Source organism: Oncorhynchus kisutch, linkage group LG23 (assembly GCF_002021735.2).
Source record: "Oncorhynchus kisutch isolate 150728-3 linkage group LG23, Okis_V2, whole genome shotgun sequence".
Taxonomy (NCBI): domain Eukaryota; kingdom Metazoa; phylum Chordata; class Actinopteri; order Salmoniformes; family Salmonidae; genus Oncorhynchus; species Oncorhynchus kisutch.
The window spans coordinates 47,268,382-47,282,955 of NC_034196.2; the positions used below are offsets into that span (position 1 = coordinate 47,268,382).

Sequence of the window (14,574 nt, forward strand, 5' to 3'; positions counted from 1 at the left end):
ACGCTTGTTCTGAACATTAACATACATCGCTTGAGGTAAGGTTTTGGAAGCATAAGGAACTTATCTTTCATATCAGCAAGAAATCATTAAAAAAAAAACGTTAAATTGATGGGAGTTGTTGAACACAAAGCAGCACTTCGGGCTGTCTAGCTCCTGGCTATCCTTTCTTTGGATTGTGGGGTAGATCTCATTATTGTAATGATTTTTTAAATATTTGATAAGGGCTGTTTACGTTAATTGCCTGTATTCAATGGAGAAAAAGCATATGCTTCTAGACTCATTTCATGAATATGCATAAGCTATCTCGAGACCACGCCCATATGTGTTTATTTGTCACATGCACTGAATACAACGGGTGTAGTAGACCTTACCCTGAAATGCTTATTTTAAAAGCCATTCATTTTTGTTGTTGGCCAAATTAAAAAGTTATTGATCTCCAAACAAAAAACGAATTCCTTGCTTTAGTGGGGGAAACAACGCCACCTGCTGGAGGGAGACATGTTTCCCTTCGAGTTGAGCCTCTAGCCCCCCCCCCCCCCCCCCCCCCCAGCCCTCGGAGTTGTGGGTAAACCGTTTTGCAGCGGTCCACTAGATAGCACAGCCTCAAAGTTAACGACATCTTTAAAAAAAAAAATAATAATAATGAACACAAAAATATCTTATTTTTATTTTTTATATATAAGGTTACCAGTTTGGTCAACGTTAGGGTTAAAAGTTGTGTTTAATGTTAGGTTTCATCACATTTAAAAGACGACAACGTGCCTGAAATAGGAGGAGTTTCAGACTTTGTGGCTGTGGTAACGACCCTTTGCAGCAGGAGGAGGGATGCAGTCTTCCGCCATTTCAGCTGCTACGATGAGACCTACTTCCAGTAAACATTGACGAGGGAACCATCCATTTACCTCATTGTAGATGTTGTAGTTAGATATAGGGCAACGATTAGGTATAGGGCAACTATTAGGCATAGGGCAACCGTGAGAGGAGACAAAACGAGTCCTCTAAAGGTTTGCGGAAAGCAGGGAAAGGGGCGGAAGATGGCGGTCGACAGACGAGACGACAAAGGTACGACTCCTCTAACCATTCTCCCTCCTATCCCCCCTTTTGTGTGTGTGTTAGCTAGAAAGCCATCGTTGGTGGTAGTATTCCGATTACTCACAATTTGCCTTCAAGAATGATTCATTTGTGGAAAAAAAAATGGGGGGGGGGGACACAGCCAGTTATTTAAGTTACATGAGCGAACTACATTCGCCATAGTTTTTGGTAGTTCACTATCGATAGTTTAAAAAAAAAATGACACCCAGAGTTTATACCCTCTGGCCACAGCTAAGTTAACCATTTGAGATGTTCTGTAACGTTGTCTACAGCGATGCTTAACCGTTAGTATCATGTCGCATTAGCTAGAAAAACAAAATCAAGCTGATTTGTGCCCTCCCCGGATCTAGTAACCAAACCCCATTCCAGGGCCGTCATTGGAAATACCAATTTGTTCTTATTTTAACTGACTTGCCTAGTTAAAGGTTAAATAAGGGTAGATCAACAAAGTAAATCACGTTATTCAGCTGTTTTTACCTAATTTAAGTAGAATACTATTGGAGATGTGTGATGCTAATTAAATGTATATTCGGTTAATATTCCGGCGTATGGTGATATCTTACTATCCAAACACATCTGGAAATGGATGTTATTGGTCTCAAACACATTTAGAAGATGTTATTAAGTGTGTAGCGAAATTCTACTATTCTCCCCCATGTACCGGTACGTACATGATCCATTCATGCTGCAAAGTCGTCAAGTAACTCCTTAACAATATGTTATGGTGAGATGGCGGGCAAAAACTGGCAAAATATGTGTGCTTTCTTTGAGACGTTTTCCAACACAACACTAAAATGCCTAATGCCTAGGAATGCCAGTCGGGGATGTTGCTTCCCTCTTTAAGCCAATCAGGTTTCAGCAGTCTGTTTACCCCTGGCAGAACGCAGCCGTGCAACATCAGGAAGTAGCATTAGTGTCTAGCATGGTGGTGGAAACGGATGTTTCCCAAACGAAGTATGCATATTTAACCCATTTTTTCCCCCAGCCTACTCGCCATTTATTATAATAAATTCATTAGGTCCTAATCTATGGATTTCACATGACTGGGCAGAGGCGCAGCCATGGCTAGCCCTGGGAGGGCAAAGGCTCACCCACTTGGGAGCCAGGTCCACCTACATGGGGAGCCAGGCCCAAACAACCAGGATTAGTTTTTCCAAAGAAAAGGGCTTTATTACAGACAGAAATCCTCCACAGCTGTCCGGGTGGGTGGTCTCCGATGATCCCACAGGTGGAGAACCCAGATATGGAGGTCCTGGGCTGGCGTGGTTACATGTGGTTGTGAGGCCTGTTAGACTTACTGCCAAATTCTCTAAAACAATGTTGGATTCAGCTTGAACATTAAATTCTCTGACACAGGTCTGGTGGAGATTACTGCAGTCAGCATGCCAATCGCTCCCCCAAAACATTAACAAAAAAACCTCCACATTTGAGTGGCCTTTTTTTTGTCCCTAGCACAAGGTCCACCTGTGTATTGATCATGCTGTTTAATCAGAGAACGGCTCACTAACAGGGATGTAAACTAATTTGTGCACAAAATGAGAGAAATACGCTTTTTGCACATATTGACATTTCCTGGGATCTAATATTCCAACTCGTGAAACATGGGACCTTTACACGGTGCGAAATCGATAAAACCTTAAATGGAGAATGCTTTAACTATGATTCGGTCCATGCCGCTGCAAACCAGATTTTCCTTGGCAAAAAAAAGGACACAAAGCTAAACTCTATGGTCCTTTTCAATCCTACTTTTGTAAAATATTGAGTGGTATAGCTTGCAGTACAATATTGAGTGGTATAGCTTTCAAAATAAACAGATGTGTCTCTGGGTGATGCATTTTTCCATCATTAGGACTGTTTTAGAAATGTCAAAACACTGTTTTGAAGTCTCGTAATCAATATGCAGAAACAGTCAATTTTATGTTGTCAATAGATCACAAACTACCTACACATTAGGGGAGTTAACGGTTAGCTGTGGAAAATAGATTTGGGTTAATTTGGTGTGTTCGTAGGTCGTCATATCTTTTCACACGCACAGCAAACATACGCTATTTGGCTGACACCTCTCAAGACATTTTTTTTCCTTGACGCATAAGTCCTGTGATTATAACAAATAAAATACAAACATTTCCACAATGGAAAAATGCTTTGTTCCTTTATATCTGGTGTCATATAACTTATGTAGAAAATATAATGTACCCGACCGACACGGTCGGATAATCCAAACGCTTCAGTCATTACATATTCAAGTTTCCAGTCAGATCTTTTTTCTTGGTTGGCTTCGGTGAGATTCAAGTAGTACTGCCAAATATCCAGCAGCCTGTAGTCCTGCGGGTCATAGTGGTACATGCGGAAGGCTGGGTTGTTGGAGTATGGCTATAATGCACACCTGATCGTCGAAAATATCTCATTACAAAATCATTGGCCATTAATATGGAGATGGTCCACCCCCTTCTTGCAGCTAAAAAGCTCTATTCTTCTGGGAAGACTTTCCACTAGATGTTGGTACATTGCTGCTATAACAGCCTCCACTCTTCTGGGAAGGCTTTCCACTAGATGTTGGAACATTGCTGCTATAACAGCCTCCACTCTTCTGGGAGGGCTTTCCACTAGATGTTGGAACATTGCTGCGGGGACTTGCTTCCATTCAGCCACGAGCATTAGTGAGGTCGTGCACTGATGTTGGGCGATTAGGCCTGGCTCGCAGTCGACGTTCCAATTCATCCCAAAAGTGTTCGACAAGGTTGAGTTCAGGCCTCTGTGCAGACCATTCAAATTCTTCCACACCGATCTCGACAAACAATTTTTGTCTGGACCTTGCTTTGCACGGAGGCAGTCATGCTGAAACAGGAAAGGGCCTTCCCCAAGCTGTTGCCACGAAGTTGGAAGCACAGAATCGTCTAGAATGTCGTTGTCGTCCTCCACAACTTTACAGTTGGCACTATGCGTTGGGGCAGGTAGCCTACCACTTTGCAGCACAGCCGTTGTTGCTCCTAGACGTTTCCACTTCACAATAACAGCACAGACCGTTGACCGGCGAAGCTCGAGCAGGACAGAAATCTGACAAACTGACTTGTTGGAATGGGTGTCATCCCATGACTGTGCCACTTTGAAATTCGCTGAGCTCTTCAGTAAGGCCATTCTACTGCCAATGTTTGTCTATGGAGATTGCATGGCTGTGTGCTCGATTTTATACACCTGTCAGCAACGGTTATGGCTTAAATGGCAGAATCCACTAATTTGAAGCGATGTCCACATACTTTTGTAACTATAGTGTATAAAGATTAGCTGGCTACTCACTAGCATGTGGGCTTGAGAGCTTGTTTATGAGGCCTGTTGATTTTTCTTATTGCCTGCTTCAAGAAGTTAGTCATTTAGTGGTTCTAGTCAAATGTGTAACTGAGGCATTTTCAAAGACTGACTTGACAGCAAGTGATTATTGCAAAAACGTTTTAATAAAAAAAAAAATTATTGAACCTTTTTATTTAACTAAGCAAGTCAGTTAAGAACAAATTCTTATTTACAATGACGGCCTAACCCGGACGGCGCTGGGCCAATTATGTGCCGACCTATGGGGCTCCCAATCACAACCCGATTGTCATACAGCCTGGATTCGAACCAGGGTGTCTGTAGTGACACCTCTAGCACTGAGATGCTGTGCCACTCGGGAGCCCAAAGTGGATCTCATGGATGTTGGAGGCTTATACTTAGCCTGAGTATAATATCACAAGCCCTGAATTAAATTGGATTATTGCTGACTGTTAGGAATGCAGTGTGTTTGACCTTTAAATTGTACAACAAAGGGGGGTGGGGGGGGGGGGGGTCGGGTCTCCTGTTCTGTTCAAACTAACCTTACAGAAAAAAAACAAAGCGACAACAGGTTTTTAAGACCTGTTTAAGTATTCAGACTCTTTTACTATGAGACTCAACATTGAGCTCAGCTGCATCCCATTTCCACTGATCATCCTTCTAGATGTTTCTATAACTTGATTGGAGTCCATCTGTTATGCAAAGGGGGGGGGGGGGGATAACGAGTAGAATAGTGCCTCTGAACTAGCTGACTAAACTCAACTTCACCGTTTTATGATGGCGTTGACTAGTGTCGGTGGACTGGAGCTCTGACGTGTAAAATACTGATTTCATCACCCAAAGCCCCCTGGGTGATTTGGTAATCCGTCCCTGGTCGGAGCTCTGACCCACACTATTTGCCGCTCAACTCCGTAACTCGTTGAGTTTAGTCGGCTCTACCTAGTCTAGTCGGCTCTACCTAGTCTAGTCGGCTCTACCTAGTCTAGCCACTCTGATTCTCAAAGATGATTTAAAAACACTTATGCTAGCTACATCCCAAATAGCATCTTATTCCTTTCCATAGTGCTTGTTTTGACTAGAGCTCTATGGGCCTTGGTCCAAGTTAGCTACCCTAAATGGACTCTGCACTCTGTTAAGTTGAAATGTGTAACTGTGATTGTACCTATCTGTCGTCCCAGAGGGAGAGCTCAACGTGCTGGATGACATCCTCACCGAGGCCCCGGACCAGGATGACGAGCTCTATAACCCTGAGAGTGAACACCACGTCAACCAGAAAAAAGGTACCCTTTTTAACAGTGCACTTCTGTCCGTTATAAAAGATTTAAAAGGTTATATTAGCGAGCCTCGTTGTCAACGTGTACCATCGTGCCCAAATCATTGTCACTCTTTGTCATCCCTTTTTGCATTGTACACTGAGCAAATATATATATGCAACAATTTTATAAGGAAAATGGTCAATTGATAAATAAATTAATCTATGGATTTCGTGACTGGGAATACAGATATGCATCTGTTGGACCCATACCTTTAAAAAATGGTAGGGGCTTGGATCAGAAAACCAGTCAGTATCTGGTGTGTCCACCATTTGCCTCATGCAGTGCGACACGTCTCCTTCGCATAGAGTTGATCAGGCTGTTGATTGTGGAATGTTGTCCCATTCCTTTTCAATGGCTGTACGAAGCTGCTGGATATTGGCGGGAACTGGAACGCGGTTGTACATGTTGATCCAGAGCATCCCAAACATGCTCAATGGGGTGACCTGTCTGGTGAGTCTGCAGGCCATGGGAGAACTGGGACATTTTCAGGTTCCAGGAATTGTGTACAGATCCTTGCGACATGGGGCCGTGCATTATCATGCTGAAACATGAGGTGATGGCGGCGGATGAATGACAGGACACAGGGCCTCGTCTCGTTTAAATTGCCATCGATAAAACGCAATTGTGTTCGTTGTCCGTGGCTTATGCCTGTCCATACCATCACCACACCGCCCCTATGGGGCACTCTGTTCACAACGTTCCCCTCAAAACCGCTCACCCACACAACACCATACAGACTATCTGCCCTCTGCCCAGTCCAGTTGAAACCGGACCACGTCCGGGATGAGGGCAGTACGTGACATGTAGCTGGAGCTCCTCTCTTCTCAGACTGTCTTCACATTCCTCACCGTCCCTCCTCCTCTCCACCACCAAGAAAACAGCACAATCAAAATATAAAGCATCACATAAATCTATCAGTCATTTCATATCTTGTTGGCTGCTTTCTTTTCCTCTGTGTAATATCACCAAAGGAAACTGGGGGGAAAAGCTGAGGGGGAAACTTTTGCCTGGATAGTATTTGTGTTGCAGGAAATAAGCACAGAACAAGCAGTATGGCTGCTGGCATTGTCATGCTGGAGGGTCATTATCAGGATGAGCCTGCAGGAAAGGTATCACACGAGGGAGGAGGATGTCTTCCCTGTAACGCACAGCGTTGAGATTGCCTGCAATGACAACAAGCTCGGTCCGATGATGCTGTGACCTACCGCCCCAGACCATGACGAACCCTCCTCCTTGATTAGTGACTCCCCATCCCGGGTGCCGGAGCCTCGACTGACACTAATTTGCATAACGCAACGGACATAAATATTCCTATTCATGAAAATCGCATGTCATCTCAGATTTTCAATATGCTTTACAGCCAAAGCTAGACAAGCATTTGTGTAAGTTTATCGATAGCCTAGCATAGCATTTTGTCCAGCAAGCAGCAGGTAACTTGGTCACGGAAATCAGAAAAGCAATCAAATTAAATTGTTTACCTTTGATGAGCTTCGGATGTTTTCACTCACGAGACTCCTAGTTAGATAGCAAATGTTCGTTTTTTTTCCCCAAAATATTGTTTTTGTAGGCGAAATAGCTCCGTTTGTTCTTCACGTTTGGCTGAGAAATCGCCCGGAAATTGCAGTCACAAACGCCGAAAAATATTCCAAATTAGCTCCATAATATCGACAGAAACATGGCAAACGCTGTTTATAATCAATCCTCAAGGTGTTTTTCAAATATCTATTCGATAATATATCAACCGGGACTGGTGGCTTCTTAGGAGAGAGAGAAACAATGGCCCCATTTGTCCTTTATGCACCAAACACTATGAGAGACTTCAGCTGACCACTGACGCAATGTTGACGTTCAGGCAAATTTTTCCAAATTAAAGCCTGAAACTATGTATTGTGACACTAGACACATTAGGGAAGCCATAGAAAAAGTAAACTGGTTGATAGCCCATTCGCTGCTCAATAGGGACGCATAGGAACGCAGAGGATCTAAATAAGAGTCCCTTCCTGTTTGGATTTTTCTCAGGCTTTCGCCTGCAACATCAGTTCTGTTACTCACAGACAATATTTTTATAGTTTTGGAAACTTTAGAGTGTTTTCTATCCTAAGCTGTCAATTATATGCATATTCTAGCATCTTGTCCTGACAAAATATCCCGTTTACTACGGGAACGTTATTTTTCCAAAAATGAAAATACTGCCCCCTAGTCACAAAAGGTTAAGTTGGGTGAATTTTGGCCCATTCCTCCTGACAGAGCTGGTGTAACTGAGTCAGGTTTGTAGGCCTCCTCGCTCGCACACGCTTTTTTAGTTCTGCCCACATTTTCTGTAGGTTTGAGGTCAGTGCTTTGTGATTGCCACTCCAATACTTTGACTTTGTTGTCCTTAAGCCATTTTGCCACAACTTTGGAAGTATGCTTGGGGTCATTGTCTATTTGTAAGACCCATCCAGAAAACAATGTCATGGTTTTAGAAGTTTTAACTTCCTGACTGATGTCTTGAGATGTTGCTTCAATATATCCACATAATTTTACTACCTCATGATGCCATTTATTTTGTGAAGTGCACCAGTTCCTCCTGCAGCAAAGCACCCCCAACATGATGCTGCCACCCCCACAACATGATGCTGCCACCCCCATCCCAACCACCCCGTGCTTCGCGGTTGGGATGGTGCTTCGTGGATATAGTTACTTGTGTACCTGTTTCCTCCAGCATCTTTACAAGGTCCTTTGCTGTTGTTCTGGGATTGATTTACATTTTTCGCACCAAATTACGAGCGGTGTGACGGCTGTGTGGTCCCATGGTGTTTATACTTGCGTACTATTGTTTGTACAGATGAACGTGGTACCTTCAGGCATTTGGAAATTACTCCCGAGGATGAACCAGACTTGTGAAGGTCAACAATAATTTTTCTGAGGTCTTGGCTGATTTCTTTTGATTTTCCCATGATGTCAAGCAAAGAGGCACTGAGTTTGAAGGTAGGCCTTGAAATCATCCACTGGTTCACCTCCAATTGACTCACATGATGTCAATTAGCCTATCAGAAGCTTCTAAAACCATGACATTGTTTTCTGGAATTTTTGGAACTTCGTGTATGTAAACTTGTGACCCACTGGAATTGTGATACAGTGATTTATAAGTGTAATAATCTGTCTGTAAACAATTGTTGGAAAAATGACTTGTCATGCACTAAGTGGATGTCCTAACCGACTTGCCAAAACTATAGTTTGTTAACAAGAACTTTGTGGAATGGTTGAAAAACGAGTCCTCAGTTGACAGGAGGATTTCTTTTTTTTTTCAGAGTTTATTTTCATTAACAAACTTTTTTTTTTCTTTTTCTTACAGCTGTTTTGAAGCTGGGGGACCAAAACTTGAGTTACTTTAATTTTTTGGGCTCCGTTGTGGAAGCATATTTCAGTGGATGGTACAGTTGTTCCCTACACCATTCAGTGCTTGTTTTTCCCATAAACTAAAACTGAGTTTTAGATGGTACAGTTGTGAACAGATTTTGATCAACCAGTAAATTAGCGATTTCCTCTAAATAACTGTCGTGGAAATTCAGTACCGAGAAAGATTTGGTCATTTCTTCAAACAGTTTTTATTTAATTTCAAATAATTATTGCAATAATGAGGCTGGTTGATTTATTTTTATTTTTTTATTTATTCATTAATTTTAAAAATGATTTGTTATATATATATATATTATATATTTTTTTTGTTCGAATTTTATTTTTTTATTTCGATTTTTTTATTTCTTATAGCGGACACTAAAAATGCTTAGTCGTGGTTGGTTCCACCAATCCCATGCAGATTGGGGTGTCATAAGTCACTCTGGGTTCATCCTGTCGTTATCTGCACGGGGTTGATGTCTTAACCCCCCCCCCCCCCCCCGGCTTAGTTTCCCAGATGCAAGGATGATTGAGACAATGAGGCATTGTTCTACCCCTAAGCTATCCCTAGTAAAACACATTCTTGTCTATGTAATGCAGTCTTTAGATCATTTGTCAGCTCAAGCCATCTCTGGTAACCATATGCCCAGATTAGCTGCAGGGAACTAGAGTGGAGCTCTAGAAAAACAAAACACAGAATTAAACAGAACAGTAATGTCCTATTTTTTTAAGTATTAGTTGCTAACTATTAATATCAAACAAACCAGGTAAATACACCACCGTTCAAAAGTTTGGGGTCACTTTAGCAATGTCCTTGTTTTTGAAAGAAAAGAGTCCATTTTTAAAATACAATCAAATTGATCAGAAATGCAGTGTAGACATTGTTGATGTTGCAAATGACTGCGCTGGAAACGGCTGATTTTTAATGGAATATCTACATAGGTGTACAGAGGCCCATTACCAGCAACCATCATTCCTATGTTCCAATGGCACGTAGTGTTAGCTAATCCAAGTGTATCACTTTAAAAGGCTAATTGATCATTAGAAAACCCTTCTGCAATTGTTACCACAGCTTTTTCGGTTTTTTTAAAACTATAAAACTGGCCTTTTTAGTCTAGTTGAGTATCTGGAGCATCAGCATTTGTGGGTTCGATTACAGACTCAAAATGGCAAGAAACAAGGACCTTTCTTCTGAAACTCATCAGTCTGTTCTTGTTCTGAGAAATGAAGGGTATTCCATGCTAGAAATTGCTAAGAAACTGAAGATCTCGTACAACGCTGTGTACTACTCCCTTCACAGAACAGCGCAAACTGGCTCTAACAGAATAGAATGTTGAGTGGGAGGCCCCGGTGCACAACTGAGTTTGAGAAACCGACGACTCACAAGTCCTCAACTGGCAGCTTCATTAAATAGTATCCGCAATAACACCAGTATCAACGTCAACAGTGAAGAGGCGACTGGAACACAGTTGGGACTCTGGGATGCTGGCCTTCTAGGCAGAGTTCCTCTGTCTGTTCTTTTACCCATCTTAATCTTTTCTTTTCATTGGTAAGTCTGAGAGATGGCTTTTTCTTTGCAACTCTGCCGAGAAGGCCAGCATCCCGGAGTCGCCTCTTCACTGTTGACAATGAGACTGGTGTTTTGCGGGTACTATTTAATGAAGGTGCCAGTTGAGGACTTGAGGCGTAAAGAACTACACTCTTTATGACAATTTTGTTAGCACAGTGTTCAGCTGTGCTAACATAATTGCAAAAGGGTTTTCTAATGATCAATTAACCTTTTAAATGATGAACTTGGAACACAACTTGCATTTGGAACACAGTAGTGATGGTTGCTGATAATGGGCCCCTGGACGCCTATGTAGCTATTCCATAAACAATAGTCATTTACAACATTAACCATATGCTATACTGTATTTCTGATCAATTTTATGTAATTTTAATGGATAAAAAATGGGCTTTTCTTTAAAAAACAAGGACCTTTTCTAAGTGACCTCAAACGTTAGAAAGTTAGTGTATGTAATTTTTCTGTCACATAACACAGCCACAAAGTCAGAACCGATACCGTTCCGGTGGGAGACATAAAGTGAGAAACTGACAGTCCAACACAGAGGGATTTAAGAACATAATATTGAAGATTTAATGACATTTTTTTTTTTTCTCCCTCCTGCAGGATCTAAGAGGAAGAATGACCGAGGGGATGACCACGATCTGAAACGTCTCCGGCCCTCGGCTCACACCACCACCAGACAGGCCACTAAAAGATCTGCCCCCTCGGCTGGTGGGAAGAAACTGGTCAACCTCAGGGGGGTGCGGCACCCCTCCGAATACAAGACCGAAGATTATTACGACGACCGGAAAACCCATTCCATCCGAGCTGGTGGGGCGCAGAGGGGGGACCCTCCCAAAGCAGCCCACCTTGACAAGCCTCTGGGCCGCAGGAGAGAGCCAGACAGACAGAGGATCAAGCCCCTCATGCCTGAGCTAACCACAGAGGTAGGAGTGGCTTCGCTAAGGGTCACGAGGGGAAGTTACTTTAGCATATCTGCAGGGCTGTTTTCAGGTCTTTTCACTTCGCTAGACAGTATAGCCTTTTCTTTTAGAATGAAATGAGATGCATCTTCTAGTGATCTGTAGATAGGACAGGCCCCTGTCGGGTCACCAAGCCAGCAACGACAGGGAAACACTGCTGGTTTGTCAGCCTGTCCCGCTTCTCGGTACCTGTTTTTGTGCGCTGTGGTTGACTGCAGTCAACAATAGAAATTAACAGAGGAGAGGGCATGATGCTTCTTTGTCTTCTGTGAGTGAATGTCCACATCCTATGTTATATAACTTTTACCGATGAGTTGAGGTCGACTTCCATTATTGTTTTCTGGCACGTTAATTTCCGCCACGGCGTCGGGGCACATGGGCTATTTACGATTCCTTTCATTCTATTTGTTTTGTTTCCGGTTCTTTGATTGGCCGCTGAACAGCGTGTGTTGACTAGTATTCAAAGCACCGTGTCGAGACTTGCCAGTGACCGCTGAAGTGACTCGTCAGCGTAGCCTAGTGATTGGTTGTTTGGGAATGAACGGCTCTTTTTGAACTGATCTTTTAGGTGAATCGAATCGGGGGGCTATTCGAATCGCATCGACGAGAGAGCCGTTCATTTGGCTCCCTAATTTGCATACTGGTCGGCTACTACTGCTTCTTGGTGAATATCTGCAGATACATTAGAGAATAATTTTGATGAAGATGGTGAATCATCACTGCAGGAACAATAGGTGGAGATGGAGAACCTCATTCTGGTGCAAAATATGAAAGAAAGAAAAAAACGATTTTGAAGGTTATAAAAGCTGATGTCATTATGTATTATTAAAGGGACTGGAGTCGTAGTCAGACCGGCCCTAGTCCATATCCAACACGCTGTAGTCATACAGGCCCTAGTCCATATCCAACACGCTGTAGTCATACAGGCCCTAGTCCATATCCAACACGATGTAGTCATATAGGCCCTAGTCCATATCCAACACGCTGTAGTCATATAGGCCCTAGTCCATATCCAACACGCTGTAGTCAGACAGGCCCTAGTCCATATCCAACACGCTGAAGTCATATAGGCCCTAGTCCATATCCAACACGCTGAAGTCATACAGGCCCTAGTCCATATCCAACACGCTGAAGTCATACAGGCCCTAGTCCATATCCAACACGCTGAAGTCATACAGGCCCTAGTCCATATCCAACACGCTGAAGTCATACAGGCCCTAGTCCATATCCAACACGCTGAAGTCAGACAGGCCCTAGTTCATATCCAACACGCTGAAGTCATACAGGCCCTAGTCCATATCCAACACGCTGAAGTCATACAGGCCCTAGTCCATATCCAACACGCTGAAGTCATACAGGCCCTAGTCCATATCCAACACGCTGAAGTCATACAGGCCCTAGTCCATATCCAACACGCTGAAGTCAGACAGGCCCTAGTTCATATCCAACACGCTGAAGTCATACAGGCCCTAGTCCATATCCAACACGCTGAAGTCAGACAGGCCCTAGTCCATATCCAACACGCTGAAGTCATACAGGCCCTAGTCCATATCCAAAACAACCAACACGCTGAAGTCATATAGGCCCTAGTCCATATCCAATACAACCAACACGCTGAAGTCATACAGGCCCTAGTCCATATCCAACACAACCAACACGCTGAAGTCATACAGGCCCTAGTCCATATCCAACACGCTGAAGTCATACAGGCCCTAGTCCATATCCAACACGCTGAAGTCAGACAGGCCCTAGTCCATATCCAACACGCTGAAGTCATACAGGCCCTAGTCCATATCCAATACAACCAACACGCTGAAGTCATATAGGCCCTAGTCCATATCCAACACGCTGAAGTCATACAGGCCCTAGTCCATATCCAACACGCTGAAGTCATACAGGCCCTAGTCCATATCCAACACGCTGAAGTCATACAGGCCCTAGTCCATATCCAACACGCTGAAGTCATACAGGCCCTAGTCCATATCCAACACGCTGAAGTCAGACAGGCCCTAGTTCATATCCAACACGCTGAAGTCATACAGGCCCTAGTCCATATCCAATACGCTGAAGTCATACAGGCCCTAGTCCATATCCAACACGCTGAAGTCATACAGGCCCTAGTCCATATCCAACACGCTGAAGTCATACAGGCCCTAGTCCATATCCAACACGCTGAAGTCAGACAGGCCCTAGTTCATATCCAACACGCTGAAGTCATACAGGCCCTAGTCCATATCCAACACGCTGAAGTCAGACAGGCCCTAGTCCATATCCAACACGCTGAAGTCATACAGGCCCTAGTCCATATCCAAAACAACCAACACGCTGAAGTCATACAGGCCCTAGTCCATATCCAACACAACCAACACGCTGAAGTCATATAGGCCCTAGTCCATATCCAATACAACCAACACGCTGTAGTCATATAGGCCCTAGTCCATATCCAATACAACCAACACGCTGTAGTCATATAGGCCCTAGTCCATATCCAACACGCTGAAGTCATACAGGCCCTAGTCCATATCCAACACGCTGTAGTCATATAGGCCCTAGTCCATATCCAATACGCTGTAGTCATACAGGCCCTAGTCCATATCCAACACGACCAACACGCTGAAGTCAGACCGGCCCTAGTCCATATCCAATACGCTGTAGTCATACAGGCCCTAGTCCATATCCAACACGCTGTAGTCAGACCGGCCCTAGTCCATATCCAACACGCTGTAGTCATATAGGCCCTAGTCCATATCCAACACGCTGTAGTCAGACAGGCCCTAGTCCATATCCAACACGCTGAAGTCATACAGGCCCTAGTCCATATCCAACACGCTGTAGTCAGACAGGCCCTAGTCCATATCCAACACGCTGAAGTCATATAGGCCCTAGTCCATATCCAACACAACCAACACGCTGAAGTCATACAGGCCCTAGTCCATATCCAACACGC

General features: G+C 43.6%; 1 protein-coding gene across 1 annotated transcript in view; it reads left to right on the forward strand.

Annotated features, from left to right (window-relative positions):
• The first annotated feature begins 782 nt into the window (after positions 1-782).
• Positions 783-14,574, forward strand: part of ythdc1 (YTH N6-methyladenosine RNA binding protein C1) — a 37,177-nt gene continuing 23,385 nt past the window's right edge. Inside the window, exons 1-3 of the mRNA XM_020473059.2 lie at positions 783-1,062; positions 5,577-5,678; positions 11,269-11,591. Of these exons, the coding sequence (XP_020328648.1) occupies positions 1,035-1,062; positions 5,577-5,678; positions 11,269-11,591 (453 nt within the window). The 5' untranslated portion in view covers positions 783-1,034. The remainder of the gene's footprint in view (positions 1,063-5,576; positions 5,679-11,268; positions 11,592-14,574) is intronic.